At 41.1% G+C, this 18,849-nt stretch overlaps 1 protein-coding gene across 1 annotated transcript in view; it reads left to right on the top strand.

Moving 5' to 3' along the window:
- The first annotated feature begins 199 nt into the window (after positions 1-199).
- LOC133389730 (probable cation-transporting ATPase 13A4) overlaps positions 200-18,849 on the top strand; it is a 69,855-nt gene continuing 51,205 nt past the window's right edge. Inside the window, 1 exon segment of the mRNA XM_061637756.1 lies at positions 200-308. Within this exon segment, the coding sequence (XP_061493740.1) occupies positions 246-308 (63 nt within the window). The 5' untranslated portion in view covers positions 200-245.

Here is an 18,849-nt window from a genome sequence, read left to right as displayed (position 1 = left end):
CTGTCTGCCAAGACACTCCGTAACTGGGTCCAGGCACAAGGATGGAAGGAAGGTACATCCTACCTGAAGCCGCCATGGGGAGGAGTTGTCTGTCTGCAGCATCAGTGGGGAAAGGTGTGTCTAGCAAGGTTCCTTGGCATATAAAGTGACCCATCCCTGGAGTCCTAGCAAGGGCTCCTCCTGCTACGCTAGCCCTGAACAGTCCTTGGAGAAGAACCTGAGCAGACCAACTCTGCCGGCCTCCCATGGGGAGAGATCATGGAGGGAGCCACCAGACTTTGCTCAACGAGGGAGAAGAGGCTGAAATGGTGAGTCCCAGGACCAAACCACACTCTTACCTCTCTTGCTTTCCAGATGGATTCAGTGGCAGCATTGCCTGGAGAGCCCCTGCTAGTGCTGCTCTCTGATAGAAGCCAGCAGGTAGCCAGTGGAAGCTCTGAAAATGAGGAAAGGGAGATGCCCTGTTGCCCATTTGCTGATAAGTAAGCAAAAAAGGCTATGCTAGAAAAATTGTTAAAATGTGTGGAATGCCTTCTATTTAAACCGTTTTCCTGCTTTTGCTGTTAAAACAAAATGGAAATGGTTGTTGAAATCTGAGGAATCCCCTAGTATCAGGTATTGCCTGTTTTGATTCCTGTTTGCCTCAGTCCAGTGTTCACTGCATGTTGCTGGCAATAGCCAGGTATTCTGTAGCAGTGGCTTCGCAGGGTTAATTTCTCCAGACCTCTTTCATCATGCCTCATGGTGATTACGGCTGCAGTCCTGTGCAAACTTACCTGGGACTAGACATCCCCACAGAAATCAGTGGGGCTGGCTTCCAAGTAAACAGTCGGATCACAACCACAATGGCTGTGCTCTGCCAGTTGCTGGAAACTGTGAGAGAGGAGAGTGATGCTCTTGCCCTCAGATCCTGCTCGTGGGAATCTTGCTTTTACTGATCTGTTTTTTCCCTCACAAAAAAAATGATATTTTTTAAGGAAATAGCAATAATTTTAAAGGAAATAATATTTTGAAAGAAAATATTGATAAATGAAAGGAAATATTGATCTGTTCTTAATATCAATATTTTAGAGGCATTTTCAAGAAATGTGTGGTGTAGTGTAGTGGTTAGAGTGTTGGACTAGGATAAGAACATAAGAACATAAGAAGAGCCTGCTGGATCAGGCCAGTGGCCCATCTAGTCCAGCATCCTGTTCTCACAGTGGCCAATCAGGTGCCTGGGGGAAGCCCGCAAGCAGGACCCGAGTGCAAGAACACTCTCCCCTCCTGAGGCTTCCGGCAACTGGTTTTCAGAAGCATGCTGCCTCTGACTAGGGTGGCAGAGCACAGCCATCATGGCTAGTAGCCATTGATAGCCCTGTCCTCCATGAATTTGTCTAATCTTCTTTTAAAGCCATCCAAGCTGGTGGCCATTACTGCATCTTGTGGGAGCAAATTCCATAGTTTAACTATGCGCTGAGTAAAGAAGTACTTCCTTTTGTCTGTCCTGAATCTTCCAACATTCAGCTTCTTTGAATGTCCACGAGTTCTAGTATTATGAGAGAGGGAGAAGAACTTTTCTCTATCCACTTTCTCAATGCCATGCATAATTTTATACACTTCTATCATGTCTCCTCTGACCCGCCTTTTCTCTAAACTAAAAAGCCCCAAATGCTGCAACCTTTCCTCGTAAGGGAGTTGCTCCATCCCCTTGATCATTCTGGTTGCCCTCTTCTGAACCTTTTCCAACTCTATAATATCCTTTCTGAGATGAGGCGACCAGAACTGTACACAGTATTCCAAATGCGGTCGCACCATAGATTTATACAACGGCATGATGATATCGGCTGTTTTATTTTCAATACCTTTCCTAATTATTGCTAGCATGGAATTTGCCTTTCTCACAGCTGCCGCACACTGGGTTGACATTTTCATCGTGCTGTCCACCACAACCCCGAGGTCTCTCTCCTGGTCGGTCACCGCCAGTTCAGACCCCATGAGCGTATATGTGAAATTAAGATTTTTTGCTCCAATATGCATAATTTTACACTTGTTTATATTGAATTACATTTGCCATTTTTCCGCCCATTCACTCAGTTTGGAGAGGTCTTTTTGGAGCTCTTCGCAATCCCTTTTTGTTTTAACCACCCTGAACAATTTAGTGTCGTCAGCAAACTTGGCCACTTCACTGCTCACTCCTAATTCTAGGTCATTAATGAACAAGTTGAAAAGTACAGGTCCCAATACCGATCCTTGAGGGACTCCACTTTCTACAGCCCTCCATTGGGAGAACTGTCCGTTTATTCCTACTCTCTGCTTTCTGCTTCTTAACCAATTCCTTATCCACAAGAGGACCTCTCCTCTTATTCCATGACTGCTAAGCTTCCTCAGAAGCCTTTGGTGAGGTACCTTGTCAAACGCTTTTTGAAAGTCTAAGTACACTATGTCCACTGGATCACCTCTATCTATATGCTTGTTGACACTCTCAAAGAATTCTAATAGGTTACTGAGACAGGACTTTCCCTTGCAGAAGCCATGCTGGCTCTGCTTCAGCAAGGCTTGTTCTTCTATGTGCTTAGTTAATCTAGCTTTAATAATACTTTCTACCAGTTTTCCAGGGACAGAAGTTAAGCTAACTGGCCTGTAATTTCCGGGATCCCCTCTGGATCCTTTTTTGAAGGTTAGCGTTACATTTGCCACTTTCCAGTCCTCAGGCACGGAGGAGGACCCGAGGGACAAGTTACATATTTTAGTTAGCAGATCAGCAATTTCACCTTTGAGTTCTTTGAGAACTCTCGGGTGGATGCCATCCGGGCCCGGTGACTGGGAGACCAGGGTTCAAATCCTTACTCAGTCATGAAACTCTCTGGGTGACTTTGGGTCAGTCACAGTCTCTCAGCCTAACCTACCTCACAGGGTTGTTCTGAGGATAAAATAGAGGGGTAGCAGAACGATGTACGCCACCTTGAGCTCCTTGGAGGAAAGGGGGGATATAAATGCAATATTAAATAAATAAAATAAAAATAGCTGTGGAAAATTGCTACATAATGTGAACCACAGCAATAGAGAATAAGCGAATTAATGGAAAATTTGGTATCAAATCCAAATTGGGCAAAATTCAATTCCAACACACACACACAGAGGAAGCCACAAGAATTAGCATGTAAAACACTGGTGTATAAATGCTACTCCTTAAAACACCAGCCCTGCAGTGTGCCCTTTTGGTGCAGGGAGAGTGACCAGGGCTTGGTTGTAGACTTGGAAAAGGCAAAAGAAAACAGCATAAGGTGAAGACCACAATTAATATCTTTTTGCTATATCACTGTTGGCATAAGTTAAAAAAGGTTTGGGCGCCAGCAAACTGGTCCAGTGAACGTTTGCTCTGAATATCCATTTTCAAATATGAACATTTTCAGTTACTGCTTTGTCACACAAATATACAAAAATGAAAGTTAATCATGATTTGCACCCAGTTAGTTCTCTTTAACACAGGCCTCTTACCAGGGTGGATCCTGTAACATAATTCTACTCCTATGAGGAGTTACAGCGGTCTCTTTGAGCAGAAGGAGGTGTGTACACACTAGGCTTGCCAGGTTCAGGGCCTGAGACTGATCCTGTATCTTTCGGAGAAGAGAAAGTCAGCCAAGTACAGGCTTGCCTGGCAACCAAGAGGTCTTCTGTATCTTTAAAAGTTGTGCAGGGGGAAGGGAGAATTCCACCTTGTGGTTTTTCCCATTACAGTGTTGCAAGAACACCTGCACTTGGCTGACTTTCTCTTCTAAAGATACAGGATCAGTCTCAGGCCCTGAACCTGGCAAGCCTAGTACACACATCCTGAGACCAGACACTTTGAACAAAATGGATGATTCTTTGACACAGGCTCAAGCTGTATCGTGCAGGACATGGAGAGTCTTTGCATGCCCGTCAGGTAGGGATGTCCCCAAAATCTGCATCCCTCAAGTTCCTTCTTTTTTTTTTTGTAATAATTTTTATTATTCAAATTTTTATAAAACAAACACAACAAAATCAAACAACAAAAACAATACAACAAAAATAATTAAAAAAAAAACTTGACTTCCAATTTGTTACAGATCAGCTATAGGTACATAATATATATCAAACTTGACCCCTAAAACATACAAAGTTCTCTTTTTTCCATAGTCTATCTTGATTAATCGTCAAATCCCATTATCATCATTTCATTTTTTTCTTTCAACAAAAAGTCCAAAAGAGGCTTCCATTCCTTAAGAAATGTATCTGTCGTTTTTTCTCTGAGAAGGCATGTCAATTTGTCCATCTCGACTAAGTCCATTAATTTCAATAGCCATTCTTCCATTGTTGGTACTGATTCCATTTTCCACTTTTGTGCATATAATAATCTTGCTGCCGTAATCATATATAATATTATTCTTCCATATTTCTTTTCTTTTTGTTTACCCATAAAGCCCAATAAAAAAAATTCTGGCTTTGACTGAATATTTATCCTCAAAATTTTTTGCATCATCCTACCTATCTGTGCCCAGAATAATTTTGCCTGTTTACACGACCACCACATATGGTAAAAAGATCCTTCTTGTTGTTTACATTTCCAACATACATTAGAAACATTACTATACATTTTTGACAACTTTTCTGGTGTCATATACCAACGATACATCATTTTATAAAAATTTTCTTTAAGATTATAACATAATGTAAATTTCAAACCTTTTTTCCACATATTTTCCCACTGATCCATTTGTATATTATAACCAAAAATTTTTGCCCACTTGACCATACACTCTTTTACTTGTTCTTCTTCCATATCCATTTTCAATAAAAATTTATACATTTTTGCAATTATACATTCATCATTTGTACACAAATCTACTTCAAAATCGGATTTATTTATTTCAAACCCATACATTTTTTTATCCATTTTGTATCTTTCTAACAATTGTAAATAGGCAAACCATTGTGAACTATATCCTTCCTTTATTAATTGTTCTCTCTCTTTCATTATATATTCTCCATGCACATTTTCTAATAATTCTTGGTAAGTTAACCATTTCTCTTTTCCAGCCATTTCTCTTCTATAAAATGCTTCTTGACTTGAAACACATAGTGGTATTTTCGGAAAAAACCTTGTTTTGTATTTATTCCATATTTTCAACAAAGGACGTCTTATAAAATGATTGTTAAAATCCACATTAACTTTTACTTTATCATACCATAGATATCCATGCCATCCCCACTTCAGGTTATGACCCTCCAAATCCAATAATCTTTTGTTCCTCAATACAATCCATTCTTTTATCCAGACTAAGCAACAAGCAGCAAAGTAGAGTCTCAAATTTGGTAATCCCAAACCTCCTCTTTCTTTGGCATCTTGTAGTAATTTAAATTTAATTCTTGGTTTTTTCCCCTGCCAAACAAATTTAGAAATATCTTTTTGCCATTGTTTAAAAGGTAAATCAGAGGATATGACAGGTATTGTTTGAAATAGAAACATCATTCTCGGCAATACATTCATTTTTATTACAGATATTCTGCCCATTAATGACAACTGTAATTTGTCCCATCTTAACAGATCTTTCTTAATCTCTGACCATAATTTTTCATAATTGTTATGAAACAACTTTGAATTTTTATTTGTCATAATGATACCTAAATATTTCACCTTTTCTTCTATTTTAAAATCTATCTTCTCCATCAACTCTTTTTGATCCCTTAAAGATAATTTTTTCACCAACATCTTTGTTTTTTGGTTATTAATCTTAAATCCTGCTAATGATCCAAATTCTTCTAATTTATCCATCAATATTTTGATTCCTTCCAAGGGATTTTCTAGTACAATTATCAAGTCGTCAGCAAATGCTCTCAATTTATATTCCTCTTTTTTTATCTTTATTCCCGAAATCCTTTTGTCTTGCCTTATGTCTCTAAGCAGCACTTCTAGAACCAAAATAAATAAAAGAGGGGACAGTGGACGTCCCTGTCTTGTGCCCTTTTGTATTTCACATAAGTCCGTTAAATCCCCATTGATAATTATCTGTGCCTTCTGTGATGTATAAATCGATCTGATCCATTTTATAAAATTATCTCCAAAGTCCATTTGCTCTAGAACCTTAAACATAAATTTCCAATTCAAGTTATCGAATGCTTTCTCAGCATCCAAAAAAATCAAGGCTGCTTGTATATCATTTCGTTGTTCAAGATATTCCAACACATTCAAAACATTCCTGACGTTATCACGTAATTGTCTTTTAGGTAAAAATCCCACTTGATCTTCCTGAATAAATTGTTGCAGTATTATTTTCATTCTTTCGGCCAAAATTGTTGTAAAAATTTTATAATCATTATTCAATAAAGATATTGGCCGATAATTTTTTGTTTTAGTTAAATCCTGCTCTTCTTTAGGTATTAATGTTATATTGGCATTTTTCCAACTATCCGGTATCTTCCCTTCTTGCAAAATAGAGTTCATTGTGTACTGTAAAGGTAATAGAAGTTCCTCCTCCAAGCATTTGTAATACATTGCTGATAGTCTATCCGGTCCTGGCGCCTTTCCTAATTTAATTTTACTTATAGCGTCAGATATTTCTCTTGACGTAATAGGACCATTAATAGCTTGTCTCTGAAAATCTGTAATTTTAGGCAAATTCTGTTTAGATATATATTCTTCTATTTTTTCGGAGGGAATTTCCTGACACTTGTACAAAGTTGAATAATATTCATGAAAAACCCTTTGGATTTTTAAATTGTCTGTCAACATCTCATCTCCTTCTTGTATCTTTAAAATAAGATTTTTTTGTCGTTCTTTTCTTAATTTATATGCTAGCAATTTCCCCTGTTTATTTGCAAATTCAAAAGTCCTTTGTTTAGCAAAATTTAATTTCCTTTCAATTTCTCTAACTGTCAACATTGACACTTGTTTCTGTAACATTTTAATTTGATTTACAGTAGAAGCTTTAGTTGGATTCTTTTTCAATTCTTCCTCTTTTTGTTTTATTTCTTCCAAGATCAATTGCATTTTCTGTTGTTTCTTCTTTTTTAATTCAGAATTACATTTAATAAAATATCCCCTCATAAATGCTTTACTTGTATCCCAAACAATATTTTCATTGATCCCTTTATGTAAATTGTGTTCAAAAAACTCTTTTAATTTCTTCTTGCATTCCTGCACTATTTTATCATTCTGTAATAAAGATTCATTTAGTCTCCATCTGAATCCAAGATTTTTTTTTTAAAGTCAATATTACTGGATTGTGATCCGAAAAAGTTTTTGGTAATACATCCATCTTGGAAATATCTTTCACTAAACTTTTAGACATCCAAATCATATCAATCCTCGAAAATGTTTTATACCTTTCTGAAAAGTAGGTAAATTCCTTTGCATTATTATTTATACGTGTCCAAGCATCCACCAATTCCAAATTTTCCATCAATTCAAAACAAATCTTCGGCAATTTGCCCTGTGTCTCTTTAATATTTTTCTCAGAAAGTCTATCCATTTTTGGTGAAATTACCCCATTCCAATCACCCATGACACACCAATGATCATATACAAACTCTGATAATTTTTCCATAAGTCCAGTATAAAACCTTGTTTTATCTTCATTGGGAGCATAAATGCCCACTATCAAAATTTTTGTACCCTGTATGGTAATTTCAGCTCCCACAAATCTGCCACTATCATCCAGTAATATCAATTTAGGAGACAATTGTGAATTAATATAAAGGACCACACCATTTTTTTTTTTGATCCTGCCGAAATAAATTCTTCGCCCAAATTTTTACAGATTAAATATTTGGAGTCTTTTTTCTTAATATGAGTTTCTTGTAAACAAATTATATCCAATTTTAATTTTTTCAAATAATGAAATACTTTCTTTCTCTTCTGCGCCAAATTAGCTCCGTTTATATTCCAAGTTAAATATTTGTAATCCATTTTTAAGCATATATTTTAGAAAAGTCTGTACCTGTTGCTCCCTTTGATTCATCATCATCCTTTTCTTCTTCTACCTGTTTCTGTTGACTTTGTTTCCCAGGAATTGTATCCATGTCTTTGAGTTTATCTTCTTCCATATCTTTTGAAGCTTTTCTCAAGAAATCCCTTGCTTTTTGAACAGTATTTAATCAATACTTCTGTTGTCTGAATGTAAAAATCACTCCCTCTGGAACATCCCATCTAAATTGAATTTTACATTGTTTAAGTTTTTCTGTGAAGAAAGCATATTCTTTTCTCTTTCGTAAAAGTCTAATAGGAATTTCCTTCATCACCAGTATTTCTTTACCATCAATTTTGAAGCCATTGTTGAAATGATATTGCAATACCATATTTCTAGTCTTTTTTTTTAGAAAATTAACAAGTACATCTCTTGGGATTTTTTTCATTGTTGCATATCTGGAATTAATTCTGTAAACTGTATCTATTTCAAATTCCATCCGGTCTTCATTCATTTCCAAGGATTTTGCTAAGACAGTAACAATTTTCTCTCTGATGTCTTCACCTGTTTCCTCAGGAATTGCACGGAATCTCAAGCAATATTCTTTATCTCTAAGTTCCATAACAGCAAAATAATCCAGATTTTTTTCTAATTCCACATTTACACTATCAATTCTATTCTCTAAGGTTTGCACCTTATCTTTAACATTTTTTACTTCCTGTGTTAATTGCCCAATATTATTTTTAATCTCACCCACTTCTGTTTTGATATGATCTTGTAAATCTTTATAGTCCTTTTTCATATTGTGAAATTCATCTTTAAATTGTTGTCTGTCCTGTTTCATCTCTTGTTTAAAGTCATTAAACCCCTCCATAATTTTCTGAAACATGTCTATTCCTTCCTGTGTATCAGTTGAAACACTTCGCTCTAAAACTTTGGCTGTTTTCCTGGTTGTCATTTTTAAAAGGCAAAACTTTTCTATTATTAACCAATGTTCCCAAACTTAGAGGCAAACTGTTTCTTACTTTTCCTCAACAACAAAAGAGTTAATATAATCAGGCTTGTTAGTATGATCTTAGCCAACACAGTTCTTATCTCCGGCACGTTCAAGAATGTAAAACAAATCCAGTTCTCAGCGTCCAGCAGTTAATAACATACACGAACAGCAGATTCGTTGAAAAAAAAACATAATCCAAAATAGAAAGGAATAAAAAATAGTCCCAGATATATTTCCTTCAAATAATCGAATTATCTTGTCCAATAGGTTGCCTCTTATTCGTTTTAATCTTTATAATTCCAAATTTAAACCAGCTTTTTGTCATATAAAAAAAAAGTAAAACAAGTTCTTTGTATTGGTCCCTTCTTCCTTAACTTTATGCAAAACAAAAAAAAAGTGTGACTCACCCAAGTTTCTTAATTAGCTGATTAGTAAACAATCCTCTTTTACGGTAGTAATTTAAGTCCAAGATAAGATTTAGACAGATGGAGGCTAGCTCGTTAAAAACGTTTTTAAAGAGAAAAAAAAACGTCTCGCTTACTTTCAGCACAGCATGTTGGAAATCCAAGCTCCGTCTTCCGTTGCCAGGTATGCCTTCTTATCTCAGGGGATTCCTGATCAAATCCAGCTATCTGCAACTCAACGAAGTTACGTGGATAATCTTCGGTTCTCCTTTTATCTTGGAGAACATTTGCGCCAGTCATAGATTCCTCTTGACTCACTTTAAACTGAAAAAAGCTTTCTCTGAGATAGAGCTCCCTCAGAGACAGCCACCAGCCAGCACTCCTTCCGGGAAGTCCCCATCCCTCAAGTTCCTTCTGAGGGTGCCATCTCTCCAGGAAACTCTCTGGTCCTTGTAGGCCTGCACCTAAGTTTGTAGGCTGCTTTTCTGCTTGCCTGCGTTCTCTGCACATCCTTTTCCACAAACCCCGAACTTTAGAAAGCAGCTTGGGTCCAGAACGCCTCCCACCTACAGTTAGTTATTCACTGCCGCAAGATGTGGAGTAAATGAAAAATTTAATGAAATTTTTATCCCACCCTTCCTCCACAGGAGCCTGTGATGTTCCTCTATTAGTGTATATATGGTAAGTGCTGGTTGTTTAGGAGATACATGGTAAGTGGAATGAAAGAGGAAGGGGGAGTGAATGGGCAGTAGAATGTTGGATGATTGGCTGAATGTTTAAAATGGCTGACAGTATAAAAGGAAGAATGACAGTGGAATCTGTGTGGTGGTGAATGTTAGTGGGTTGTTTTGGTGGGTTTTGAGAGGAGATTGTGTGGAGAGTTGGTGGATGTGAGGAGAGGGTGGAGTTCGGATTAGTATTAGATGAAACCATATGCTTAAGTGCCTTTTAAAGAAATCTTGTTATCTTTGTTATTCAATAAATACTTTTGGTTTACCAAAGGCCTGATCCTTGGCTGGGGTTTCACAGACCAGAAGGGAGGGTAAGGTAAATACCAAGGCTGAAGGATAACAAATGGTGGCAGCGGGGAAGGGAAGAATAACACCACAAGCAGTCTGAGTAAATCAAAGGGATTGGGACAGCTTTAGCACTCAGTCACAGAGGTAACCTGATAGAGAGACTCAGGCAGAGTCTCTGGGACTACTGGTTATAGGACGTGACTGGTGGTGCTGCCTAGCAGGGGGATCTGTTGAGATCTGTGCTAGAGCGGGGAGAGAAACCATAAAAAAGGACAGTCCGGACTGGTGGAGTCCCTGGTGGTGCCTAGAGACAGGCAGTAACCACGAGCAGGTAGGAACCTGACAGGGAGAGCCAGGGAAAATAAAACAGCCGATATCATCATGCCGTTGTATAAATCTATGGTGCGACCGCATTTGGAATACTGTGTACAGTTCTGGTTGCCTCATCTCAGAAAGGATATTATAGAGTTGGAAAAGGTTCAGAAGAGGGCAACCAGAATGATCAAGGGGATGGAGCGACTCCCTTACGAGGAAAGGTTGCAGCATTTGGGGCTTTTTAGTTTAGAGAAAAGGCGGGTCAGAGGAGACATGATAGAAGTGTATAAAATTATGCATGGCATTGAGAAAGTGGATAGAGAAAAGTTCTTCTCCCTCTCTCATAATACTAGAACTCGTGGACATTCAAAGAAGCTGAATGTTGGAAGATTCAGGACAGACAAAAGGAAGTACTTCTTTACTCAGCGCATAGTTAAACTATGGAATTTGCTCCCACAAGATGCAGTAATGGCCACCAGCTTGGATGGCTTTAAAAGAAGATTAGACAAATTCATGGAGGACAGGGCTATCAATGGCTACTAGCCATGATGGCTGTGCTGTGCCACCCTAGTCAGAGGCAGCATGCTTCTGAAAACCAGTTGCCGGAAGCCTCAGGAGGGGAGAGTGTTCTTGCACTCGGGTCCTGCTTGCGGGCTTCCCGCAGGCACCTGGTTGGCCACTGTGAGAACAAGATGCTGGACTAGATGGGCCACTGGCCTGATCCAGCAGGCTCTTCTTATGTTCTTATGTTCTTAATTGAGGGTAGCACTTACAGGATTTGCAACTGCCCAGCAAAAACAACCTGTCAGGGAAGAGACCCCAGAAGGATACTCAAGCAATCCCGCTTATATAGAGTACTTGAGAGAGAAGTTAAGATGGGAGCATGAGTTGGAAACTGAGAGACTGAGGAGGGAGGCTGATGAAAAAGACAAGCAGAGGGAGTTGGAAACTGAGAGATTGAGGATGGAAGGTGCAGAGAAGGAAAAACAGAGGGAGTTGGAAACTGAGAGATTGAGGATCGAAGCTGATGGGAAAGATAAACAGCGAGAGTTAGAAACTGAGAAGTTAAAGATGGAAACTGAGAGATTGAGGATGGAAACTGAGAGAATGAGAGTGGATGCCGAGATACAAGGGGAAAGATTAAAATTGGATAGAGAGAAATTTCACTCTGAGGAGACAAGGAAAGACAGAGATGGAGCAAAAATAAAAATTACTCCAAAGGACTTTGCTGTGTATGAGCCTGGTCAAGATACTCAAATTTATCTCACAACCTTTGAAAAGGCAGCTCAGTTGTGGGGGCTACCTGAAGATAAATACATGCAGTATTTATCAAACCTGATCAAAGGGGAATTGGCTGAGGTATACCAATATTTCCCCTCAGACAGGCCCGTCACCTATGCTGAGTTTAAAGAGGCAGTATACAAAAGGTTCAGACTGGGACCTGACTACTTTAGAAAGTTATTCCGAAACTGTCAGATCCAAGCAGGGAGGTCTTTTGTTGAACTGGGAGCAAAGCTGATGGATATATTTGGAAAGTGGATGAGTAGTGCCAAAGCTCAGTCAGTGGAAGAGGAGAAAAGCCTCATGATACTGGATCAATTATACCATCAGTTACCACCAGAAATAAGGCTCCTGGTCAAAGACCGATCCCCTACATCGGTGCAGGAGGCCGCAGAGATGGCGGATCACTTTGCCTTCAACAGAACTGGCTGGGTGGGGAAAACATCAAGAGAGTTTAAACCCAGACCATATAATGGTGGCAGAAAGGATGTGGTGCCACAGCGAGTGAGTCCATTAAAATCTGAAGGGCACAGGACACCCCAGAGTGGATCTGTGTACCCTAAAACAGAGGAGAAATTATGCTACAAATGTGGTAGACCGGGGCACCTACATTTTCAATGTGAGGTTGCCAACCCCATTAGTAATCCTGCTCAGGCAAGGGCAGTAAAAATAGAACCAAAAGATTTAAGCACAAAAAAGGTTCAGTTCTGCCAGATAAACTGGACAGAAGTAACAGACCTTGATTCAAGTCTGAGAGAGGAAGTGAGTGTACAAGGGGCAAATTATTGGGCATCGCTTGACACTGGTGCCGCTCAGACGTTACTGAGGCCAGATTTAATAAAATCTGAAGAAATATTACCTCAGGAAACAGTGAATATCCAAGGAGTGAGGGGTCAACCAGAAAGCTTGCCTGTGGCCCTGGTGAAAATGGCATGGAGAGGCTGAGAGGGCAGATATAAAGTAGGCATTAATGCCCAACAACAAGAACCAGTGATATTGGGAAGAGATGTTATGGGGGCACAAGGGAAAATATATGTGGTGACCAGACAGCAACTTGGCAGAGAAACAGAAGCCATGTTAAGGGGGACTGAAACAAACAGGGTGGAATCTGTTTGCGAGCCTCAGGTCCCCATAGCAACCCTTGGCAGGCCTGCTGAAGGAGACAAACTGTATCAACTGGTCTCTGGGGAAGAGACAGAGCATTTCAGAGAAGAACTGAATAAGGATACCAGTTTGAATCAAATAAAGGAGCAAGCCCTGACCCAACAGATTCCTTTCACTGACAAACTGAGGAATCAAGTTGTGTGTGAGAATGGGATTTTATATAGACTGTGGATGCCTGCTGAGAGAAAGGATGAATGTGAACCAGTGAAGCAATTGATAGTACCTAGCAAATACAGAACCAGATTGCTAGAGGTAGCCCACGATGTCCCATGTGCAGGACATCTGGGAATAAAAAAGACCAAGAGGAGATTGGCTGCACACTATTATTGGCCAAACATCTCCAAAGATGTAAAACAACATTGTCTATCTTGTGGTATATGCCAAAAGGTGGGAAAAAGTGGAGTAAAGACTAAGGCACCCTTAAAGCCCCTTCCTATAATTGGACAACCCTTTTATAGAGTGGGAATAGATTTGGTGGGCCCTTTTTCCAAACCCACAAGGCATGGCAAGAAATATCTAGTGGTGGTGGTGGATTTTGCCACCAGGTACCCAGACGCAGAAGCACTAAGATCTGTAGAAGCCCCTGTAGTGGCAGAGGCTTTATTAAAAATCTTTATGAGGCTGGGTTTCCCTCATGAAGTGCTGACGGATCAAGGCAGTGTATTCATGGGAGAAGTGATGCAATGTATGTGGAAATGTTGTGGTCTAAAACATCTAAAGACCACTACTTACTATCCCGCCACTAATGGGCTAACAGAGAGATTCAATGGCGTTTTGAAGGGCATGATAAGAAGCTATGTTCAAGATCACCCACAAGACTGGGATGAACGTTTGGGATGCTTCTTATTTGCATACAGAGAAGTCCCTCAGAAGTCAACAGGCTTCTCACCCTTTGAACTCATGTTCACTAGAAAAGTGAGGGGACCTTTGGAACTATTAAAAAATTCATGGGAAGGAACCCTGGGAGAGTACAAAACATCTGTAGTAGATTTTGTATTGGAATTCCGCAATAAATTAACATCAATGATGGAGGTGGTGAAAAAGAATTTGAGTCATGCACAGGAGAAGCAAAGTTACTGGTATGACAGAACAGCCAGAGAACGTGTGTATAATGTGGGAGATATGGTTATGGCGTTCATACCCAGGAAACATGACAAATTACAGGCTAACTGGGAAGGACCATATACCATCAGAGAAAGGCTTGACACAGTGACATATGTAATCACCACAGACCAATTAAACAAAAGCAAAGTGGTTCATGTAAATATGTTGAAGCCTTACCATACCAGGGATGTACAGGTGTTGCAAGTTACCTTATTCCCTGAGGGAAGTGGGCCTGAACTTCCAGATTTGGTACAGGAAAGCAAAGACAAAGGAGGGGTAGATCAATTGGAATGGTCAGAGGAGGTGAAGGAGGAAGTAAAAGAAGAGATTCTGCGAGTTTTGAAAACCTATAGGAATCTCTTTGGCAATAAACCTGGCCGAACCAGTATAGCCAGACATTCCATTGATACTGGAGAGCATGCCCCAGTCAGATCTGTACCGTGCTGTGTGAATGGGAAAGTTGTGAGTGAAGTAATCTGTGTAGGACATGGGGTGGGGAGTGGGAAAGTCACCCCCTTATGGAGCAAGGTAGAGGCAGTGCATATCCCCTTGCATGAATTGACAAAGAAAAAGTGTTCTGAGCGTGTGGTATGGATGGATGAATGTCAGAAGGCTTTTGATCTGCTGAAGCAAGCCTCGTGCCAAGGACCCATATTAATAGCACCAGACTATGAACAACCATTCATCGTGGCTACAGATGCGTCAGACCTCGCGCTGGGAGTCGTCTTGCTGCAGGAGAGAGAAGGCACCAGACATCCAGTGGCGTATCTGAGTCGCAAGCTGACGCCGAGGGAGAAAAACTATTCGTCGGTCCAAAAGGAGTGCCTAGCGGTCGTGTGGGGACTGAACAAGTTGCGCCCATACGTGTGGGGACGAAGATTCACGGTAACAACGGATCATCGGGCCTTGTTATGGTTGCAGACTATGAAAAACCATAACACTATGCTGCAGAGGTGGTCCTGGGCCCTACAAGACTACCAAGTGGACTTCCAGTTCATAAAAGGCAAGGATAATGTACTGCCCGATGGACTGTCAAGGCAGGTGGCTGGGACTGCCGTGACGTGACCAGACGGAGGAACAAAGAAAGACATTTTCCCCAGAGAAACTTATTTTATTTGTTAACGCGACGTATAAATCCTGGAACAGGAATAATACTCTGCCGTTGTTTTAAGGGGGGGGAAATGTGATGTTCTTCTGTTAGTGTATATATGGTAAGTGCTGTTTGTATAGGAGATACATGGTAAGTGGAATGAAAGAGGAAGGGGGAGTGAATGGGCAGTAGAATGTTGGATGATTGGCTGAATGTTTAAAATGGCTGACAGTATAAAAGGAAGAATGACAGTGGAATCTGTGTGGTGGTGAATGTTAGTGGGTTGTTTTGGTGGGTTTTGAGAGGAGATTGTGTGGAGAGTTGGTGGATGTGAGGAGAGGGTGGAGTTCGGATTAATACTAAGACCAGTACCTCAGGGATAGATGAAACCATATGCTTAAGTGCCTTTTAAAGAAATCTTGTTATCTTTGTTATTCAATAAATACTTTTGGCTGGGGTTTCACAGACCAGAAGGGAGGGTAAGGTAATGACCAAGGCTGAAGGATAACAAATGGTGGCAGCGGGGAAGGGAAGAATAACACCACAAGCAGTCTGAGTAAATCAAAGGGATTGGGACAGCTTTAGCACGCAGTCACAGAGGTAACCTGATAGAGAGACTCAGGCAGAGTCTCTGGGACTACTGGTTATAGGACGTGACTGGTGGTGCTGCCTAGCAGGGGGATCTGTTGAGATCTGTGCTAGAGCGGGGAAACCATAAAAAAGGACAGTCCGGACTGGTGGAGTCCCTGGTGGTGCCCAGAGACAGGCAGTAACCACGAGCAGGTAGGAACCTGACAGGGAGAGCCAGGGAAGGGCGTCACAGAGCCCACCACTCCTTTAAAGAGAGTTAAACAAATTCTATGAGGATAGGTTGATCCAAAAGCTGTTAGCAATGATATGTAAGCATGAAATTTCTATGTTCAGGCATAATGCGCCTTTGGCAACCCAACTCCCATGAGATGGCGATCCCTGTCAGTCCTGCTTATGAGCTTCTCATCAGAGTCCAGCTCTGTTTGGCTCCCCCCCCCGAACTGTTTCCTTTCAGGCTGATCCTTATAAGATCATCTATGTCTATAAGAATTGATGCCTGCATTTCTGTATTTTCCTCTTCCCTCCTCACCACTTTTCCTTTTTTGCAGTGTGACTTTTAAATGTTGCGTCTAAAAGCAGAGGCAATTGGAGGCTGGATATTTGTCATTTCTTCATTAGGGACCTGGCGTAGAGAGCACCCTGTCCCAGAGATGCCACAGCTTCCAAAACCCCTGAAATGGAGCTAGAGGGGGAATCTCGGCACAGCTTTCCGAGGAGGGCAAAAGCAGGCTGTCAGCCTCCAAATTTTGGCCTAGTGGCTCAGACATCTTGACATGAACCCCTGCTTCATCAGCACACACACTCTTCATTGCAGTGACACCACCCTACACAGCTCCAAGCCTTTCACTCTCTTACACCCTCAACTCAGAAGACACCTGCCCTGCCCAGGATATGTAGTTGCATTTGCAGTCTGATCTCCAAGGAAATAAACCTGGAAAAGCACACAAGTGCAGCCAGTGAGCCAATTTCCTTCCAGGTGGCTCCAAGTCTCACTGCAAAGGGTAACTGGCTCCCTCAAGCATCGCCCTTGAGAGTTTCCCTGAACTGGATGTGCTGTACAAGCATCTCACTCTCTCCCCCTCACTCACTCACTCTATGTCCCCAAGACCGTCACACTGTCAAATCATACGAACCATTCCACCCAGACGGAAATAAATTTCAGAAACCTAGATGAAAACACCAGCTTTCCAAAACCATTAATCTGGGTGAGGCCACTTTTGTTTGCCTTTATCATGCTGCCATTAAAGGCTTGCAGGAAGGAGCATGAACAGAGAGTGTGTTGACTCATGCTAGGGAGGTTTTGAACCCACAAACGATGCTAGTGGAGGAGGGCATACTCCCGAGAACATCGCAATTGCCCTCTGTTATATTTATTTGACACATGCAAAGTGCCTACACTAATCTATGCACTTTACACATATTAAAAGATGACAGTTCCCGCCGGCAGGCTCACAGTCTAACAGATGTGATACAAAGGAAAAAAGATCCAAGAGGGAAGAAGAGGAAAGGCAGCTTTGGAGCGGCTGCAATTCCCTGGCCGATGCAGGTGGCCACATTGGTCTCCCCCCACCTCGTCCCAATTTCCTTGGACGTTCTTCCTGGGAGGCAGAGGGTGTAGCCTCCCAAGTGGCCCTTGGTCCCCTGGTGGGGGGCAGATGCCCAAATGTGGCATCGTTCAGCTGTGTGGTCCCAAGGCAAGGTTTAAAGATTTCAAAAGACTTTATGATATAAAGTTCCCTGATCCTGAGCCAGAGGCCGCTAGTTCTTCTGGCTCAGTATTGATTAGGAGCTGCTCTTGAGTACAGTCCAGAGCGAGAGAAGCCATTCCTGGCGCCGATCCCTCAAGGCCTTTTAAGGGGAAGTGTCCAGGACTGAACCAGGATCCTTTTGCATGCAAAGAACGAGCTCCCACCACTGAGCTATGGGCTCTTCTCATGACATTTAAATACATAATATTACTGATAAGTAGCAATAAAATGATTTTTAAACAGAGAAATGCTTCACCATTGAGGACACCCAGGCCCTCTCTTATTTGCTTTCTGTGCCCCAAACGCTTCCAGAGATGCAAAGGGAAGAGGATCTGTGATTCAGGAATCATAATTGCATTGAGGATCAGGTGCACACGTGGTGTATGCCAAGCACAGCTCACCTGTGGCCCATTAAACATAAACACTGGGTATTTTTTTATAAATGTAATGATACCAATAAGCGGATAGGAGAAAAATCAACTCATTTGAAATGTGGTATTGGGGGAGAGCTTTGTGGATACCATGGACCGTGAAAAAGACAAATAATTAGGTGTTAAACAAATTAAACCAGAACTGTCATTAGAAGCTAAAATGATGAAACTGAGGTTATCATACTTTAGACACATCATGAGAAGACATGATTCACTAGAAAAGATGATAATGCTGGGAAAAACAGAATGAGAAAGTGGATAGAGAAAAGTTCTTCTCCCTCTCTCATAATACTAGAACTCGTGTACATTCAAAGAAGCTGAATGTTGGAAGATTCAGGACAGACAAAAGGAAGTACTTCTTTACTCAGCGCATTGTTAAACTATGGAATTTGCTCCCACAAGACGCAGTAATGGGCACCAGCTTGGATGGCTTTAAAAGAAGATTAGACAAATTCATGGAGGACAGGGCTATCAATGGCTACTAGCCGTGATGGCTGTGCTGTGCCACCCTAGTCAGAGGCAGCATGCTTCTGAAAACCAGTTGCCGGAAGCCTCAGGAGGGGAGAGTGTTCTTGCACTTGGGTCCTGCTTGCGGGCTTCCCCCAGGCACCTGGTTGGCCACTGTGAGAACAGGATGCTGGACTAGATGGGCCACTGGCCTGATCCAACAGGCTCTTCTTATGTTCTTATGGAGTAGAAAAAGAGGAAGGCCAAACAAGAGATGGATTGATTCCATAAAGGAAGCCACAGACCTGAACTTACAAGATCTGAGCAGGGTGGTTCATGACAGATGCTCTT

This window comes from Rhineura floridana, chromosome 7 (assembly GCF_030035675.1).
Source record: "Rhineura floridana isolate rRhiFlo1 chromosome 7, rRhiFlo1.hap2, whole genome shotgun sequence".
In the NCBI taxonomy this organism is placed as follows: domain Eukaryota; kingdom Metazoa; phylum Chordata; class Lepidosauria; order Squamata; family Rhineuridae; genus Rhineura; species Rhineura floridana.
The sequence above is the reverse complement of the archived record's forward strand: the minus strand, read 5'-3'. Positions and strand labels throughout refer to the sequence as shown.